A 20,241-nucleotide genomic window follows, 5' to 3' on the forward strand; every position below is an offset into this window, starting at 1 on the left:
CAGGCGGTGGTGCAGTGGATAGAGCATTGGACTGGGATACTGAGGACTCAGGGTTGAGACTCCGAGGTCGCCAGCTTGAGCGAGGGCTCATCTGGTTTGAGCAAAAAGCTCACCAGCTTGAGCCCAAGGTAGCTGGCTCGAGCAAGGGGTTACTCGGTCTGCTGAAGGCCTGCGGTCAAGGGACATATGAGGAAGCAATCAATGAACTAAGGTCTCACAACGAAAAACTGATGATTGATGCTTCTCATCTCTCCGTTCTTGTCTGTCTGTCCCTATCTATCCCTCTCTGACTCTGTAAAAAAAAAGAAAAAAAAAGGCAAAATAAACTTGAAGGAACAGAAATGCCTGGAGTGAGGAAATGAGGAAGGAGACTGTCAATCTCAAGATCACCGCTGAGTTTTCAGAATCAAGTCTGCAACAGAACTGAAGCATCAACTCTGGCAAGAGCATTAAAAAGAAAAAAGTCAAGCCCTCCACCTGATTTGAAACCCCTGTGCACCACATGTAGGCCACATGACAAACAGTACACTGGGTGTCACTAACACAGACTTTAAAGGCTTATGAGGCAACTGTCACTGTCAAGTTGAAGAAGACAATCTGAAAACCCAACTGTGTACTCAAGATTAGCTGTCCGCTCCTCCTATAACCCAAAGTTCTGCAGGAAAACTAAGCACCCTGTGTCATCAGCAATGCGCCCCCTGCAGGCAGCGCCTCACTACGACAGAATAATTCACTGCAGACTCTCGGCAAAGGCTAACATACCCCATCGCTGCAGAGCCGAGGGAAGGGTTGTTCTTCAATTCCTGCACGTTTACCACTTGAGGGACAGTCTTCAAAGTTGATTCCGTCAACGTACTGACAGCTATTGAAACAGAGGAAAGAGAGGCATATTAATTGAAGGGGGGATCAAAAAGTCCAGCCATAAGTAAATAACCAGGACACAAACTCAAGCAGAATGCATCTTACTACTGGAACGAAATCTACTCCCGGGAGTTCCACAGCTGTGTTCAGTGGACCGCCTGGCCTCCTCCATTCATAAAGATGATGAGACAAGGCTTCATGCAATTGAATCAGATGCCCTAGTTCAGGGAAACAGCATTCCCTCGCTAGATTTCATAGAGCAGAGCTGAGCTTACTTGCCACATTGCTGGCTCACCTTGAAAGGTGCAGAAAGAGCCAGAGGATTAGGGGCATTCAGACCAAGGATTTCAGCCACCCATCCACTCAACCACTCTTCCCATGGGCTTTCTACTGCCAGACTGGAAGGAACTGGGGATATGAAAAACGCCTAACTCAGAGTTTCTTCTCCAAAGGCGCTCACGGCCTAGTGAGCCGAACCCAGTGGGTAAAATGTGCCAAACGCAGCCTGGACAAGAACCGAGGGAAGGCCAAGAGCTTGTGTTAAGGGAAAGCAACTGAGATTAACGCGACACCCACTTACTCGTCTTAGGCTTGTTTCTTGTCTCTTTTCTCATCTTATAACTTAAATCCATCTCCCAAGACTTAATGACATTGGATTATGAACTATTCAGAAGGCCTGAGCAAAGCTCTCGGATCTCACCTACACACTTGGCAAAACTGAGAGCTGCAGCCTGGGCAGAACGAGGCTCCAAGGCAGCCGTCTGTCCCCCTCCTTCTGAGGAGAGCTGCCCCCTGGGCAGAACGAGGCTTCGTGGTAGCCGTCTGTCCCCCTCCTTCTGAAGAGAGCTGCCCCCTGGGCAGAACGAGGCTCCAAGGCAGCCGTCTGTCCCCCTCCTTCTGAGGAGAGCTGCCCCCTGGGCAGAACGAGGCTTCGTGGCAGCCGTCTGTCCCCCTCCTTCTGAGGAGAGCTGCCCCCTGGGCAGAACGAGGCTTCGTGGCAGCCGTCTGTCCCCCTCCTTCTGAAGAGAGCTGCCCCCTGGGCAGAACGAGGCTTCGTGGCAGCCGTCTGTCCCCCTCCTTCTGAGGAGAGCTGCCCCCTGGGCAGAACGAGGCTTCGTGGCAGCCGTCTGTCCCCCTCCTTCTGAAGAGAGCTGCAGCCTGGGCAGAAACGAGGCTCCAAGGCAGCCGTCTGTCCCCCTCCGAGGAGAGCTGCCCCCTGGGCAGAACGAGGCTTCGTGGCAGCCGTCTGTCCCCCTCCTTCTGAGGAGAGCTGCCCCCTGGGCAGAACGAGGCTTCGTGGCAGCCGTCTCTCCCCCTCCTTCTGAAGAGAGCTGCCCCCTGGGCAGAACGAGGCTTCGTGGCAGCCGTCTGTCCCCCTCCTTCTGAGGAGAGCTGCCCCCTGGGCAGAACGAGGCTTCGTGGCAGCCGTCTGTCCCCCTCCTTCTGAAGAGAGCTGCAGCCTGGGCAGAACGAGGCTCCAAGGCAGCCGTCTGTCCCCCTCCTTCTGAGGAGAGCTGCCCCCTGGGCAGAACGAGGCTTCGTGGCAGCCGTCTGTCCCCCTCCTTCTGAAGAGAGCTGCAGCCTGGGCAGAACGAGGCTCCAAGGCAGCCGTCTGTCCCCCTCCGAGGAGAGCTGCCCCCTGGGCAGAACGAGGCTTCGTGGCAGCCGTCTGTCCCCCTCCTTCTGAGGAGAGCTGCCCCCTGGGCAGAACGAGGCTTCGTGGCAGCCGTCTCTCCCCCTCCTTCTGAAGAGAGCTGCCCCCTGGGCAGAACGAGGCTTCGTGGCAGCCGTCTCTCCCCCTCCTTCTGAAGAGAGCTGCCCCCTGGGCAGAACGAGGCTTCGTGGCAGCCGTCTCTCCCCCTCCTTCTGAAGAGAGCTGCCCCCTGGGCAGAACGAGGCTTCGTGGCAGCCGTCTCTCCCCCTCCTTCTGAAGAGAGCTGCCCCCTGGGCAGAACGAGGCTTCGTGGCAGCCGTCTGTCCCCCTCCTTCTGAGGAGAGCTGCCCCCTGGGCAGAACGAGGCTTCGTGGCAGCCGTCTGTCCCCCTCCTTCTGAAGAGAGCTGCAGCCTGGGCAGAACGAGGCTCCAAGGCAGCCGTCTGTCCCCCTCCGAGGAGAGCTGCCCCCTGGGCAGAACGAGGCTTCGTGGCAGCCGTCTGTCCCCCTCCTTCTGAGGAGAGCTGCCCCCTGGGCAGAACGAGGCTTCGTGGCAGCCGTCTCTCCCCCTCCTTCTGAGGAGAGCTGCCCCCTGGGCAGAACGAGGCTCCGTGGCAGCCGTCTCTCCCCCTCCTTCTGAAGAGAGCTGCCCCCTGGGCAGAACGAGGCTTCGTGGCAGCCGTCTCTCCCCCTCCTTCTGAAGAGAGCTGCCCCCTGGGCAGAACGAGGCTTCGTGGCAGCCGTCTCTCCCCCTCCTTCTGAGGAGAGCTGCCCCCTGGGCAGAACGAGGCTTCGTGGCAGCCGTCTGTCCCCCTCCTTCTGAGGAGAGCTGCCCCCTGGGCAGAACGAGGCTCCGTGGCAGCCGTCTGTCCCCCTCCTTCTGAGGAGAGCTGCCCCCTGGGCAGAACGAGGCTCCGTGGCAACCGCCTGTCCCCCTCCTTCTGAGGAGCAACCAAAACTTCCTGTCCACGTGGCACACACTTCACCTTTCCCATTCAAAGGTGCCTACACCTTAGAGATTTTTGCTTCCAAAATGAGAATAGGTATCACACCACCTCCTGCTGAGAGCAGAATAATCTTCAATTCTGGCAGATTTTCAGTTTATAAATAATCAACTCCCATCAGCGTGACTTTAGATTTGTTCAGCACAATGCCAAGATTCCGCTTGGTCCAAGTAATGTTTAAAGGGAACATCAAAGGATTCTATTCTCTCAGAAGGCTCGAAGAATGTGGAAGTCATCTTGTTTATGCTCTTTCATATCTATTTCAGAAGCCTTTCTAAGGGTTTTACTATTTGAACTTTTCTTAGAAATCTTTTCTCACAGTATAATGGTAATTCTTTTTTTGTCTAAATCAAATCACCATCATTTTAGTCTTTTAAAAAACTGTATTCTAAGCAGTGATAGAACTAAGAAATAGCTTCATTCAGCTAGAACAGAAGCATCTGATCTACAGCAGCCCCTCAGCCTTGCACTCCTGACATTTTAGGGCTGGATCATAGTCGTTGGTTGTAGCGGTGTCCTCTGCATTTTAAGCATTTTTTTGCACCAAATAAAGAAAAAAAGTCCAAGTTATGTGTGACAATTTGGTGTGGCAAAAGGTATCTTGGCCACTAAGTACTGTGCAGTGCATTATTTATTACCCCTAGAAGAGATGAGATTTGCGAGGTGAGCATGTCTTTTTTTTTTTTGTACTTTTTCTGAAGCTGGAAACGGGGATAGACAGACAGACTCCTGCATGCACCCGACCGGGATCCACCCGGCACGCCCACCAGGGGGCGATGCTCTGCCCCTCCGGGGCGTCGCTTTGTCGCGACCAGAGCCACTCTAGCGCCTGGGGCAGAGGCCAAGGAGCCATCCCCAGCGCCCGGGCCATCTTTTGCTCCAATGGAGCCTTGGCTGCAGAAGGGGAAGAGAGAGACAGAGAGGAAGGAGAGGGGGAGGGGTGGAGAAGCGGATGGGCGCCTCTCCTGTGTGCCCTGGCCAGGAATCGAACCTGGGACTTCCGCACGCCAGGCCGACGCTCTACCACTGAGCCAACCGGCCAGGGCCGTGAGCATGTCTTTTTAAGGACATGAGGCTCTTTTCCCCCTTTTTTCCTCTGGTACTGCTGGTATTATAATAAAAAGCAATTTGCAAGTGAGTGGTTCTAATGGAAGGAAGTGTTGCTCAAAGGAAGTATGGCACTGCATATTTAATTTGTTAATCTTAATTTCTTTGCTGTGAAGGTCAAGATGAAATTTACTGAACACATCACACTTGCTCATGTGTTTCCCTTTCTAACTGCCTGGGCCCCCCACCTGCGCGAGCACACATCCATGCTCTCTGACAAGCCCCACTCAGTGCGACCATCTCTGTCCCGAGGCGTAGCGATAATTAGGCCACTGCTAAATGTGAAGGGCCCCTGGGGAGATGGACCTCCGGAGAGGGTTCCTGTCAGACCAGACAGAACTATAGTTTCAATGTCTCGTGGTCTTGTAACACATGGGTATAAACAAAATAAGCAGACGGACAAATCGACAGTGAGAGACTAGGGAAGCACCTTTCATAATTCAAGGACTCTGTTACTTTAAGCACAAAGCTAAAATAGCATCACCTCAGCTCTAAACCAGCCTTGAGGGTTACAAGACTTTGTAAATGTATTTTCTTTGTTGTAATGTCCTTTTACTTTTTCTTTGAAAGCTGCTTCCCTGTAGGATAGAATATAAATTGCTGCCAACTGTAGTAAGGATGCTGTTTAAAGGCGGCTTTTAATACAAGTGCGTTTACAAAATGCAAGTGCTCGGTGGCGTCCTCTGTAAAGGCTACACCTGCCATCCTAGAAGACGCCGTACTGCAATGGAAAGACCTTGGGCTGGAGCCTGGGTTCTGCTCCTTATCGTTTGGGTCACCTGCACCTCTCTATACCTCACACCACTCAAAAGCCAATGGGCACACTAGCACCCACACTCACCGAACAGCCGAAAGCCTGAGATAACATGACACAATTTGAATGCTATTAGGTGATCTAATTGCTAAGATTAATTTAGGCTTAAAGGAGACATTATTCAAAAGTAGGAATTAACAACTCCATCAAAAAAATCAAGCATCGGCCTGGCGTGTAGGAGTCCCGGGTTCGATTCCTGGCCAGGGCACACGGAAGCGCCCATCTGCTTCTCCACCCCTCCCCCTCTCCTTCCTCTCTCTCTCTTCCCCTCCCTTAACCAAGGCTCCATTGGAGCAAAATTAGCCCGGGCGCTGGGGATGGCTCCTTGGCCTCTGCCCCAGGCGCTAGAGTGGCTCTGGTCACGACAGAGCGACGCCCCAGATGGGCAGAGCATTGCCCCCTGGTGGGCATGCCGGGTGGATCCTGGTCGGACTGCCTCCCCATTTCCAACTTCAGAAAAATACAAAAAAAAAAAAAAAAAATCAGACTGCCTCCTTATCCGAATGTGGCAGACCCTACACCTCCCCTTAAAAGGGAACAGTTTTAAACCTAGTCTGAGTTCTCGGATCTCTCTGCCAACCAGGAGAGAGCATTGTCACAGCAGTCTTCTCTTCTGAACAGCCGCGGAGAGCCAGGTGTCTCGGGCACCTGCTGTCTGGCCCACGGTGCAGAGGACTCACCCAGCCCCCGCGTAGGCGTGGGCTCCAGCTCACCTGGCACCTGGCTGGCCATCTGCCGCCGCAGCGCTGCTGCCGCAGCCGCCTGCGGAGCTGGAATGGGGTGGGAAGGACCCGGTGCTCCATGCTTCACGGTTTTTGTTGCGAGCATTGTGCTATCAGCCCCTTGAGGGACGATTTTGCTAGCAGACGTAGACACTGAGGGAAATAAAAAAAGTAAATGGGAGAGCTCAGAGAAGAGAAAATCATAAAAGTTACAGTGTTCAATTCTCCATGTTAACTTGCAGAGAAAAGCTGCCATGAAGGGCCCTTCAACACCAGCACAGAGGAGCACCAGTCAGCAGGTGGGCGTCTCCATCTTCCAAAGCAGCCCACTTCCATGAACTAAAATACTTTTTTTGGTGTGTGTGTGTGACAGAGACAGAGGGACAGATAAGGACAGACAGGCAGGCAGGGAGAGAGATGAGAAGCATCAATTCTTCATTGCTGCTCCTTAGTCTTAGTTGTTCATTGATTGCTTTCTCATATGTGCCTTGACGGGGGGGGGGGGGCTACAGCAGATTGAGTGACCCCTTGCTCAAGCCAGCAACCTTGAGCTTCAAGCCAGCAACCTTTGGGCTCAAGCCAGCAACCATGGGATCATATCTATGATCCCACACTCAAGCCAGTGACCCCTGCGCTCAAGCTGGTGAGCCTGCACTCAAGCCAGTGACCTTAGGATTTCAAACCTGGGTCCTCTGTATCCCAGTCCAATGCTCTATCCACTGAGCCACTGCCTGGTCTGGCTATGAATTAAAAATGCTTTATACCAACAATTTTCAACCTTTTTCACCTCATGGCACACATAAACTAATTACTAAAATTCTGTGGTACACCTAAATACAGACTTTGCCAATCCGAACCAAAACCAAACCAAACTAGGTATAACTTTGGTTCATTCACACTGGACAACTATTATGTTGTTGTCATTTTTTGATTTAACAATCTAAGATGGGTCAGGAACCTATGGCTCGCAAGCCAAATGTGGCTTTTTTGATGGCTGCATCTGTCTCGCAGACAAATCTTTAATAAAAAAAATAATAACATTAAAAATATAAAACATTCTCATGTATTACAATCCATTCATTTCTACCGCTCATGTTCATGGTTGCGGGTGGGTGGAGCCAATCACAGCTGTTCTCTGGGACAACACCAAATTTTTATTGGATAATGCCTAATGTACATGGGTCGTTGTATGGCTCTCACAGAATTACATTTTAAAATATGTGGCGTTTATGGTTCTCTCAGCCAAAAAGGTTCCCGACCCCTGATCTAAGGGGAAAAAGGTCAGTGCCCCTGACTAAATAGTCAAGTATTGCATGTTTTATTTTTTACTTTATTTTTACTTCATTGTGTTGACTTGACTTCACGTGTCCCACTCCATATAACACCTTCTACCCCCTGCATCGTGTTCTCATCAGGCTCCGTGCAAACCTCTTTCCACCCCTTACCTGAAGTTCCCGTTGCACCAGGTGGACCCTGACTCAGGTTAGGTTTAGCGAACGGAGCTGCCGGGGGCAAGAGACCGGGCTGGACAGAAGGAGTGCGAACCACAGGCGCGTGCCGAGGAACCGGGGCCCCTGCGTCCTCATCTTTACAGGGGGCCCGCGCATCTTCACTCTCCACAGACTGGGCGACGGACGATGTGGAGCTGGCTTCATCCAGGTCTTCGTAGTATCTCTGAGACAGGAAGGCGGACTGACACAGGCTGGCTGCAAAGTCGCAAACGGAACATGAGTTAGGAAGGAAGCAGTTCAAACGCTATGCAGTTTTCACTGTGGACAGAGAAATAGCCCATTTGTAAAACAACTGAATCATCACGTAAGTGGAAGGGGCTGCTGTTGAATGTGAACAGAGATGGCTCGGAGCCTGACCTGTGGTGGCGCAGTGGATGAAGTGTTGACCTGGAACGCTGAGGTAGCAGGTTTGAAACCCCAGGCTTGCCGGTCAAGGCACTTACAAGAAGCAACTACTACTAGGAGCTGACGCTTCCCGTCTCCACTTCCCGCTCACTCCTCTCTCTAAAATCAATTAATAAAAAATACCACGTTAAAAAATTAAGATGGTTTGGGGTCTGCTCAATTGGGGCTTTGAAATACTGAGCTGTGCAGGACAAGAACACTCTGTCAAACTAAAAAATGTTAAGCGAGAGAAGATGAACACTGGTGTAACGGGAAGGCCGCGTGCCCTCCCCAGAGGTCCCCACGGGCAGAACAGTAACATCAGCACGGGAACAGACAAGCTTCAGCAAAGGGAGCAAACGACTGCCACCACCTGTCCAACAAAACGCTTCTAAGAACAGGCCTGAGGCAAACTGGAGGAAACAGAAGGCCCTTAGTCCTTAGTCCTGTCTTACACATTTCCAGATAAATCTAACAAATTCTTTTGAATCAATTAAGTTTAAAACAAATACTGAAACTAATCCTGACCGCCCTTGTTTTTTTCCCATTTAGAAACTATCAAGGCTTTGTGACATTTTACTTTGTACAATGAATTTTAGAATGCGTGTTAAAAAAAAAAAATACAAAATTATAAATATAATAGTCCCAATTTCTCTTTTTTTTTAGAGAGACACAGACAGGAAGGGAGAGAGATGAGAAGCATCAACTCATAGTTGCAGCACTTTAGTTGTTCACTGATTGCTTTTCATATGTGCCCTGACCAGGGGGCTCTAGCCAAGCCAGTGACCCTGCACTCACACTGGTGAGCCTGCACTCGAGCTGGCGACCCTGGGTTTCAAACCTGGGTTCTAAGCATCTCAGGCTGACCGTTCTACTCACTGCACCACTGTCTGGTCAGGGCCAACCTCATTTTCAAAAAATCAAATTACATGTGCAAAGTTTAAAAGTAAACCAAAATGACATAATTGATGTTACATTAGAGGTTGAGGAATCAGGGTAGTTTTTATTATTCTTCATATTTTTTTCCACATGTTTCCAATTACCTACCAAGAGAAGGCATTCTTTAGATAATGAAAAAGGTTATTAAAAAATTTCACTTGTCTGTGACTAATACTTAACTTAGCTTTATATGGCTACAGAAAAATTAATAAATTGTGATACAGTAAGAATAAACTAAGTTTCCTTCTATTTTAATTACCAAAAAAAAATTTGTTGGTGGTATAAAAAAAACAATTTCAACTCAAAACAGAATTGCAAAGAAAAAAGCAGGTACGGGCACTAAAGCAAAGCACCCAGGTATGCCTCATGTTGTACACGACACATATTAACAAAGGAAACTGAGGTGGTTATCGAGATGGTTCAATAGCAAAAAACAAGTTTTTCCCCCATCAGTTATATGGCTTCTTTTCAGCAGTGCTTTGGCCATCATTCCCTAATTATGGATATTTTTCTATCTGCTTAAGAAAAAGCCCTTTTTTTCAAATGTAATCTTACTGAAAACTGCACACAAATCAGAAAAGTCAAGCGTCTGAAGCAGAAGCCACACCCCACGGAGCGGGACCCCCTGCTTGGGCTGCTGCTGAGCGTGTACCGCAGCTTCCTGCGCCTGCACTTGGGACAACAGACTCTGGGGACACCTGCTCTACCTACCAAGAGCCAAAAGGAAGACACAGACACACGCACTGCTCCCACTCCACAGACTGTGGTTTATGCTAAAAAATTCCAGATCAGTCCCTTTACCTGGAGCAGTGGATCTCACTGGTGGGGTTTTCCTTTTGGCCAAAAAGCTTCTCAGCTGGGCCTGTTTCACAGGGGACAGTTTAGCTGCAAGAAATTCGTGAACCCATAAATGCTTAAAACTCATTCAGTAGACGAAAGAAAACAGTTAAAGGACTGGAGAAAATGCATTTACCTGGTACCTTTGGCAAAGGTTTGGTCTGAGACTCTATGCTGGTTTTCAACAGAGCATTACGCAGGCTTTCCAGGTCACTGTCAAAACTGAAATCAGACAGTGTTCTATACAAACTACTGTGACCAGAGAAATCTGAGGAGTGGGGGTCCACTACCCTAAATATCATTGCCAGAAATGAGAGCATCCTCCGTAGAGAAACAGGCAATCTGACCGATCGACGTAATCACTCCAAAGGAAAGAGATGGCAACCTCCATGTTACACCCACCCCCATGGGCGCTTCAGCAGAAAGGGCAATTGATACACGTTCAGCCTAAAGGCAGAAACACAAGTCCACCCTGGGAAGCTCAAGGGGAAACTGTCTAACTGCTAGGGTCTGAAAGTTTCCACTCGAGCAAAATGAAAATTCTTATCAGTTCATTTTCATTAAGATAATTCCACTATGATAGTGCCTGCGGTCGTCTACGGAACACCTCCCTCACCGAACACACTACTAGGTGCTTTCTAGACTGAACTCTCTTATAATCCCAGGAGGCAGGTACTGTTCTCCCCGTTTTTTAAGCAAAGTAATAGAAGATTAGAGAGAGTAAGGAACCTAACCAGGGTCACACAGGTGACAGACAGCAGAGTCACTTTCAAACCCATATCTGAACCACTTTAAGACGATTCCACCTTACTTCCAAATATGTGGTCGACCATTCGGCCCTAAGTGTAAGGAGCGCTAAGAGGCCCAGTCTCCCGCACACCTGTGAACACTGCTCTGGGGCTGCACAGACATGCAGATGCTCCGCTGCGTCGTGTGGATATAAAGCTGCAGCTGCTGGAGACTGTCCACCAGGTGGTTCAGCCGCTTCCTCTGCTGGTTGATGATCTCCCGGTTGTTGGCCAGGGTGTTGAACAGCGTCTCTCGCTCAGGCACAAGCAGGCGTCTGTTGACAGCAACGAGAAAAGAATACAATGTGAGAGGTTTGAGTAAAGAAGCCTCCCAGAAAAGAAAAAGACTACAACTGGAACGGTGGAAAGAATAAAACAGAGAACCAGGAGTGAACAAAAAGCTTCAAGAAATTGCTAGCACATAAAAAGGAGACAAAAGCCTGAGGAGAACGAAATGTAACAGAAGGCCAGGCCTGTGGACAGAGTCAGGGTAGAGATGGAGGAGACAAATTCATTCAGCTGTACACTTGCGGCATCCAGAGCTTTCCATGTGTAAATGATAGCCAATCAGAAGAGAAAGCCCAGGCTCCCTGCGCGTCTGTGGGAGTCAGTCATCTCTGCACAGCGCAGCCAGAGCAGCGGGCCAGTCCACGAGTCAGCGGCGGGGAGGAACCCACCCAGAGAATAAAGAAAGGGACAGGCAGTTCAAAATCAATTTTCATTTCCATAGGGCACAAGGTAATCCTTAGAGAAGGACCTAACACACAAAAATGCTAGATAATTATACAGATTTAAAAATCTGATCTCTGCAGAAAGGGAACTAAAAAAAAGTCCATGAATCTGTCATAAAGGAGAAAACCTGGCTTCTCTGTTATCATTATGCATCTATTAAATAAAAAACAACCAACTTCTTCATTAGCAAAGAGGGGTCTAGCAGAGCAGGCTGTTCACACGGCCAGGTCCAGTCACCCTCTCACAGGGGGCTGACCATGAATTCAGAACTAGGGGTGAGCTGTGGAACCTCTAAGGGGCCCCAACAGCCCAAGGGGACAGGTGCTCCAGGCCACAGGCTCAGGAATCCTCCCCAGCCAGTGTCTGAGGGGAAGTCATCTCTATCTACCTTCCAAGCTGAGATCCTGCAGGTAGGGCACAAAGCCTTTCTCCATGGGATACAATACATTGAATTCTGCCCCTTGAAGTGTAAGCACATGCTGCCCTGCCCCTGACACCCCACCTGGGCTGCCCCACTTAAAAGTTCTGTGATCCCAGAGCTTTATAAACAAGTCAACAGCTCATTTCCTGGTTTGTTTCCTGCCACGGGTGAAGCACACGCATCAGGGTAAGTGGTTCAGAAATCGGGCCTTTTGCAGGCTGATCTGTCTGCCAGGTTTCTCGTGGGCACCCGACTGCTCTTACAGTGTTTGACATCCTCGTCCTTCTCCCACACCCGTCATTATGCGCCATGCCCTTCTAACTAGCCACGCCAGTCAGAAATGTTTCCTTCAATAGAAAAATATGGAATATACGGAAAAAGTATAAAGAAAAACTCCCCCGGCCTTGGCTGGGTGGCTTGGTTGGAGCATCGTCCTGACAAGCCAGGGTTGTGGGTTTGAGCCCCAGTTAGGGCACATGCAAGAGTCAACCAGTGAATGCATGGACGAGGGGAGTAACCAACTGATGTTTCTCTCTCTCTTTCTCTCTAAAATCAATCAATAAACAAATAAAAAAAAAAAAGAACAATTCCTCTTCCCCATCTCGCAGGTGCACCAAGACCTTTTGGCATATTCACCTCCAGCCTCTTCTGTTTCCACCGCCACCCACACTGAGGCAGCCACTGGTACGTCTTACTTTTCTACATTCTTTACACCTAATAACCCAGTCATATAATTATGTAGTTTGTATATTCCATGTAACAAAAATGATATTTAGTATGATTTTTTTGAGGACACAGTAGTCCACAGTTATGTCTACATTGAGAAGAAAAAAAAGAGTGAATAGACTTAGTGAGCCGCTTCTTTGACTTCTGGACAATTAGGTCCAATCCAATTTTCCCCTTCGTGACCTGTGCTGCAATGCAGACGCCTCTGTGTAAAGTGTGAGCACCGCTGCTGTTTCTGCAGAACGCACGTCTGCGCGGGAGCGAGGGGCCGGGGGAGTGGGCACAGAAAGCCAGGCAGAACGCGCGTCTGCGCGGGAGCGAGGGGCCGGGGGAGTGGGCACAGAAAGCCAGGCAGAACGCGCGTCTGCGCGGGAGCGAGGGGCCGGGGGGGGGGGGGGGCACAGAAAGTCAGGCAGAACGCGCGTCTGCGTGGGAGCGAGGGGCCGGGGGAGTGGGCACAGAAAGCCAGGCAGAACGCGCGTCTGCGTGGGAGCGAGGGGCGGGGGGCGGGGGCACAGAAAGCCAGGCAGAACGCGCGTCTGCGTGGGAGCGAGGGGCCGGGGGAGTGGGCACAGAAAGCCAGGCAGAACGCACGTCTGCGTGGGAGCGAGGGGCCGGGGGGGGGGGGGGCACAGAAAGCCAGGCAGAACGCGCGTCTGCGCGGGAGCGAGGGGCCGGGGGAGTGGGCACAGAAAGCCAGGCAGAACGCGCGTCTGCGCGGGAGCGAGGGGCCGGGGGAGTGGGCACAGAAAGCCAGGCAGAACGCGCGTCTGCGCGGGAGCGAGGGGCCGGGGGAGTGGGCACAGAAAGCCAGGCAGAACGCGCGTCTGCGCGGGAGAGAGGGGCCGGGGGAGTGGGCACAGAAAGCCAGGCAGAACGCGCATCTGCGCGGGAGCGAGGGGCCGGGGAGTGGGCACAGAAAGCCAGGCTTTCTTCTCTATCAGCGCCCACTTCATCTTTCCCGGAGGCAGCGCGCTGTCTGCCACCACCTGCGGGGGAGGGGACCGGGCTCACTTCTGTTTTCTCTTCTGTTCCAGATGCTGGTCCCACTCCAAGTCTAGAACGTCATTCACATCTTGGACAGCAAATTTCACATATTGATGAAGGCGCCGAATTTCCTACAAGAAAAAAATAAAAGTGACTCAGTTTCCCAGTAGCTTGGAGGAGAATGTATCAAAACAAAATATTCTTAATTATTTTTATATTGAGAACCGTAACGGACATAAAACATACTAGGGCAGGGGTCCCCAAACTACGGCCCGCGGGCCACATGCGGCCCCCTGAGGCCATTTATCCGGCCCCGTTGCACTTCCGGAAGGGGCACCTCTTTCATTGGTGGTCAGTGAGAGGAGCATAGTTCCCATTGAAATACTGGTCAGTTTGATCATTTAAATTTACTTGTTCTTTATTTTAAATACTGTATTTGCTCCCATTTTGTTTTTTTACTTTAAAATAAGATTTGTGCAGTGTGCATAGGGATTTGTTCATAGTTTTTTTTATAGTCCAGCCCTCCAACAGTCTGAGGGACAGTGAACTGGCCCCCTGTGTAAAAAGTTTGGGGACTCCTGTACTAGGGTTTAGTGTAATCATCAGAACGCTATAACCCCAGTGAAGTCCAGAAACGCGACCTCTCTGAGGGTGTGATGGAGGCAGTGCAGGGAAATAGAAGCGAGTGGGCGGGGCCCAGGCCCCGGGGATGAGCCCCACTGCCCTGCTCCCGGGTCAGCTTTCAGCCCCTCTAGAGTTCTCCGCGCGGGCTGGGGATTTTCCACCGCACTCCGGAACTGCGACGCGGCGTCTGGTTGGGTTCTGCTGTCCCGCTCAGGACATTAACTGTACTAGAGACAGAATCATCCTACAAAACAGTGCCGAAAAGAATTCTGACCCTGTCTATTCATAACACAGAACACAGACATCATCTCACCAACTGAGAAAAACATATCTTCTCCAAAACAAAGACTAGCACCAGCACTAGCAATTGAATTTTTCATTATTAAAATCCTTACCTATTAACTTATTTAAGGCCTGCAATAATTTTAAATTTTGGTCCAGTTTAACCTTCATGGCTATACAACTTGACTCTGAGAAGTTAACAATAAAGAGGTGCAGTCCATTAAAAATGTACACAAATGAAGACAGTGTGTGCACAGTGGGAAGAGCTCTCTCCGTCGGCACAAAGGTCTTACTATGTTTGAATGTATGTATTTTCAAAACCATTCTTGGGTAAGGGTGTATGCCCCAACTGAGAAAGAGGAAATGTCATTTAAAGAGAGCCAGGCTGATTCCAGGAAGTGGCAGTCACCTTAGCAGAAATATAAATTTCAACTAGCACTTGACACAAGGACGTCCTGGCTTTGAACACTCTAATGTGAGCAGACTTCCGTGAACAGGCTGAGGCCGTTCCTGCTGAACGCTCTCCTGACCTCACCTGGCAGAACTTCTCTTTGTAGGCCCGGCCCAAACCTGCCTCTCTGCGGCGCAGCTGCCCCCACCTGGAGCCCCACAGCAGCAAGCTCCACCGCACTTCCGCGTCCACCCCCCCACCCCTCGCCACGTAGCCAGCGTAGGGGCTGACTGCACATGCAGCGTCACGGTTAGGAGCGCAGGCTCGGAGCCCGACTGCCCAGGCTCGGGCACCCGGCACCTTTCAGTGCTGAGACTTGGGCATGTCCAGTATCTTTCTCTCGTACAAGACACGCACTAAATATGATCTAGTTAGCACTGTGGGGAAAACAACAATGGCAACAAAAACGATTTCCTTCTGAACGGGGAGAGTGTCGCTCAAAAGCCCTCTGCTCCTCTTTCAGTTTGGACACAAAGCACGAGGTGAAAAGGCAGTAGGAAGAGTGTAACTGGAGGCCACATGCGGCTGTAACTCGATGAGGGGCAGGCCGGTGGTTAGCACTCCCTGCCAAGGGAGTCAACACCCACAGTCGAAGGAAGCAACTAGGAGTAACACAGGTGTGGATCTGCTGAGGGGGAGGGACTTCCTCCACTCAGACCCTCAGGTACTGGGTGAGGCTGACCAGCACTGCCCACCTGTGCCCCATGCCGCTGGGGATTCTAGACAACTACATGGGAGTGGGAGATGATCCCTCCAAAGCTTGTGATACATATTTAGAATAAGCTAAACGACAAAAACAAAAACCAGATTTCACAGAGGCAGAGAACAAGAATAATTAACGATCAGTGAGAAAAGTGGTGTTGCCAGGTACGGCGTCCAGGGGAACTCAGTGGGTGGAGGTCTGCACCCTGGTTCCACTCTCCCACGCCATCACCCGGGCAGCTGCTTCGTCCAGGAGGCTCACTTTCCTCATCTGTACAACGGGACCACAAACGCCCATCGTACAGAGCAATGGTTTCAAAGACTAGAAATAATTTGTAAAAACATCTAGCAGAATACCTGGTGCTCAATGAATAGTTGCTACTTCAATAATTATTATTGATGACTTGATTTCTAAATGTACCTTTTTCAACAGCATACTTTCTACCAACTTAAGTTTAATGTATTTTTCGCTCCATAAGATGAACCTTTTCTCCCCAAAAGTGGAGGGAAAAATGCCTGTGCATCTTATGGAGCAAAAAATACGGTATTTTATTAAATATTTTAATACACCATTTGGTTCAGAATATTTTTTTTCTTATTTTCCTCCTTAAAACACTAGGTGTGGGCCCTGGCCGGCTGGCTCAGTGGTAGAGCGTTGGCCTGGTGTGCAGGAGTCCCAGGTTCAATTCCCGGCCAGGGCACACAGGAGAAGCGCCCATCTGCTTCTCCACCCCTCCCCCTCTCCTTCCTCTCTGTCTCTCTCTTCCCCTCCTGCAGCCAAGGCTCCATTGGAGCAAAGTTGGCCTGGGCGCTGAGGATGGCTCCATGGCCTCTGTCTCAGGTGCTAGAATGGCCCTGGTTGCAACAGAGCGATGCCCCGGATGGGCAGAGCATCGCCCCCTGGTGGGCGTGCCGGGTGGATCCTGGTCGGGCGCATGTGGAAGTCTGTTTGTCTCCCTGTTGCCAACTTCAGAAAAATACAAACAAAAAAAAAGTAAAAACACTAGGTGTGTCTTATGGAGTAAAAAATATGGTAATTAAGATTCAATTTTTGTTTAATCCTAAAAGCATTATGTGGAAGAGTGCATTTTCTGTCATGTCAAGAAAGTCTATGGGAATAATGTACATTTCTCACAGGAAATGAACAATCCCGTAAGGGAGGGAGTCAGCCACACACGCGCCTTGAAGAGCACGCCCCGGAGCCTGCAGACAGGGCGCCGGCTGGACCCCCACCTGGAGCTGGGCTTCGCTCTTGGGATCCAGGGGCCTCTTGTAGAGCAAGTGCCGGTACCCAGAGTCGTGGTTTCTCTCGTTCTGTTCTCGGGCTTCTTCGACACCGGCAAAGCCCTCGAGCAGAGTTGTTTTCAGGGTACTTATGTCCCCATGAAGAGACTGGAAGAGGAACAAAGATGTTTTGACAGAGAAAGTACTAGTCCTGAGAAACGAACCTCTCTGTTCCAGATCAAGGAAGGTGGCGCTTGTCAAACAGTTAACATGATGCGCATCTGCAGAGTCAGCAGCCAAAAAGAACCCCACTGCTTAGGGAGAAAGACACCAACGTTCATTTTCCTTTTTATCTTTACCTTGCCTTTTTTTTTTCACTCAACCAATATTCATTTTTTAAAAGTTATTTCTCTTCCTCATTAAAAAACATTTCTAATGACCGGACACTCAGAAAACTAAAAAGTATCAACAGCAGCTGTAACCCTAAGTGGAGACAGTGCTAACATCTGGAGGTCTAACCCAGAGCTCTGCAGCAAGGCGGTGTGCCTGGGACCCCAGAGCCAGCGCTCAGAACTGGGTGGCTCTGGGCACACAATCTCACTTTTCTGAGCCTGTTTCCCAACTGGTACAGTAGAAAGGATAACAGGGCCTACCACACAGGGCAGTTGTGAGGATTAAATGAGACAATACAGGTCAAGAGTTTGGCACAGAGCACAGCACACAGTTAAGTAGTAGTAACAGTAACATGATAAATACTACTACTAATAACACCTATTTGGTATTTTTATATTGCATATGGACTGAAGTGTTGCTGTTTTTTTTAAACTTAACACTTTACTATAACATAACTATATGTAGTTTACTACAAAAGTAAATTTTCAAATATACCTAAACAATCTGCAGCTTATAACGAAATGCCTTGTGTCAGTGGGGCAGAAACTATTTTTATCCCATTTTCCGTGAGAAAACTAAAACAGAGTAGCTGGATGAACTTGTCTAAAGCCACCTAACTTATTAAGTGCCAAAGGTGGGATCTGAACTTGGGCACTGCTCCGTGAATGACTCACACACGTAAGAAGTAACACCAGTGGTCCATGAAGAGAAGTGTGCGCGCCCCCATGTACCAGGAGTACCCCCATTACAGGTGCGAGTCCCCTCGGGCGCCCACCAGCGCACGTACCTCGGTGGCCTCCCTGATCTCCAGGAGGAAGGCGTGCAGCTCGCCCGCCTCCGTCCGCAGCAGCCGCAGCTCCTCCGTCGTGCCCACCTGGAAAGAGGCCTTCGCTGTTCGCGCCTTCAGCTCCGCCAGCTCCTTCTGAAAGTGCGCAATCTGTGGGAGCCACATAGGAGACTGCTCGGTCTGATTGGCAGGGCCGCCCTGTCCCTGCTGCGGGTTTGTTAACAGCACAGACTGGGGCTATCCAAAGGTTCAATGCCAGAGCAAAGCGGGCCTGGGGGGGGGGGTCTGTGCGCAGAGCCAGCCATGCATCCCCGTCAGAGCTACTTCTGGAAGGACACACGCAGGAGCCCACTTACCTCCTCCCCAATGCCGACCATCACAGGATCAGACTCCTTCCACTGATGGCCCTGCTTCTCTGACACAGGGGGCGGAAGTGACTTTGCCTGAAATAAAAGGCCAAAAAAAAAGTTTTAAAAATGCATTCAATACCCCAAGTTCTGGCTTCTTGAAGCAGCAGGTTCAATGCCTACCATAGGTAGTGTCACTCCCGTAACACGGTCATTGTTCCAACAATCATTCTTTTGAACCCTTTTACTGGGTATGTACTTGGTCTAAGGCAGGTTTAGACAGTGGAGGTAGAGCTGAGCAAGATAAACAGGGTGCCTATGCTCATGAAACTTACCTTCTACTGGGATAAGAAAAAGTGAACAAATCAGGTAAGCTTCAGCGGTACATGATATAAAAAAACAGACAGGAACAGATAAAGAGAACACGGGGACGACCTGAGACGAGCCGGCCCAGGAAGCCCTCCCTGAGCACTGCCCGGAGCGGAGGAGAGAGCTATGGAAGAGCTGGGGGCGTCCCTGCAGGCAGTGGGGAGGGCAAGGCCAAAGACCGAGGCCTGAAAGACGCCCGCGTGTTTAAGACACAGACCAAGTTAATGCGGGCGCAGTGAGGTCAGAGGGGGCTGGACTCAGGCAGGAGCGGACCACGTAAGGCTACATCGAGGAGTTTAGATTTTGTTCTGTGTTGGAAAGCTACCAGTGAAGTTTTAAGACTTTAGATGACTCCTTAATTTACAATTTTAAAAGATCCCCATTGCTGCTAAGTAGAGCACGGCTACAAGTGCGAGGCGGGAGCAGGGAGACCAGTCAGGAGGCTGACTAGGTAAGAGGCAACAATGACACCAGAGGGGCTCCGAGTCTAGCAGAGCTGAGAAGACCTACTGGTGCAGACGGGGGGAGGGCCTGGGTTTGGGTCTTGAGCAAACACCTGGTTGGGCTATTTACTGAGAAGGGAACCCCAAGAAAGGATTAGGTCCTGGGAGACAGAGATCAAGAATTCTGCTTCAGAGATGTTATAATTTGAGATGACTTTTCAATTACTTAATGTCATCAATTAACACCCAGAGCTTTTAGAATGTATAAGCATTCATTAAAACAGTAAATGTTTACTTAACAAATACCATGTGTCACGGATTATGCCAAAAGCCAGACCTGTAAACGAAGTGTTTACTTGTGCCAGTACTGGGCTGAGGGCAGGAAGGGGGTGGGCTGGAGGCCAGACAGAAGGAAAGACACGGCTCCTGTTCTGAGGACACTCAACTAATCGAGGGGGAAACTGACATAAAATTACCTTTAAGTAGAGCCATAAAAGTAAACTGAGATGATAGACTGCAGCTCTAAATATGAAAAGTAAAATAGTAAAGCTCTTAGAAAAATACGGGAAGGGAGGGCTCTGTAAAATACATGAGTGTCTAACTACTGTGCTGCACACCTGGAACCCACACAGAGTAATGTGAACTGTAACTGAAAAGTAGAATTTGTACAAAACATAGGAAAATATCATTTTGACCTTGGAATATAAAGTGGTCTCTAAAACAGAACACAAAAAGCACTAATCATAAAAGAAAAAGTCATATAGTGAACTGCCTTAAAATTAAGAACGTGTAGTGATTAAGAGACCATCAAGAGAATGAGAAGCAACTCAGTCTGCGAAAGTGCTTACACTGTATGCGCGTGTGCGCATGTGTATGTATCCAAACAAGGAACTGACACAAGTAAGCAGGAAAAAGAAGAGTCAATAAAAAAATGGGAAAAAACTCGGGACACCTCATAGAAGAAGATATTCACATAGCCAATAATTGTATGGGGGAAAAGCTCTGTTTTACTGGTCATCAGGGATATACTCATTGAAACCACAAAATACAACAAAAGATGAAAAATATCAAACTGGGGAGGACGTGGACTGGCCAAATTTACTAAAGAGGAATCAATGTGTATTCTATGACCC

At 49.7% G+C, this 20,241-nt stretch overlaps 1 protein-coding gene across 4 annotated transcripts in view; it reads right to left on the reverse strand.

The window, feature by feature from the left end:
* Positions 1–20,241, reverse strand: part of NUP214 (nucleoporin 214) — a 97,761-nt gene that overhangs the window by 48,520 nt on the left and 29,000 nt on the right. For all 4 annotated transcript variants that reach the window (XM_066255933.1, XM_066255931.1, XM_066255932.1 and 1 more), the window contains exons 15-24: positions 18,306–18,392; positions 17,950–18,099; positions 16,779–16,937; positions 13,514–13,617; positions 10,713–10,895; positions 9,969–10,054; positions 9,797–9,880; positions 7,607–7,867; positions 6,153–6,314; positions 763–862 (exon numbers count right to left, since the gene is read on the reverse strand). In XM_066255933.1, coding sequence (XP_066112030.1) covers positions 763–862; positions 6,153–6,314; positions 7,607–7,867; positions 9,797–9,880; positions 9,969–10,054; positions 10,713–10,895; positions 13,514–13,617; positions 16,779–16,937; positions 17,950–18,099; positions 18,306–18,392 — 1,376 coding nt within the window. The remainder of the gene's footprint in view (positions 1–762; positions 863–6,152; positions 6,315–7,606; positions 7,868–9,796; positions 9,881–9,968; positions 10,055–10,712; positions 10,896–13,513; positions 13,618–16,778; positions 16,938–17,949; positions 18,100–18,305; positions 18,393–20,241) is intronic.

The sequence above is a fragment of the Saccopteryx bilineata genome, chromosome 2 (assembly GCF_036850765.1).
Source record: "Saccopteryx bilineata isolate mSacBil1 chromosome 2, mSacBil1_pri_phased_curated, whole genome shotgun sequence".
Lineage (NCBI taxonomy): Eukaryota > Metazoa > Chordata > Mammalia > Chiroptera > Emballonuridae > Saccopteryx > Saccopteryx bilineata.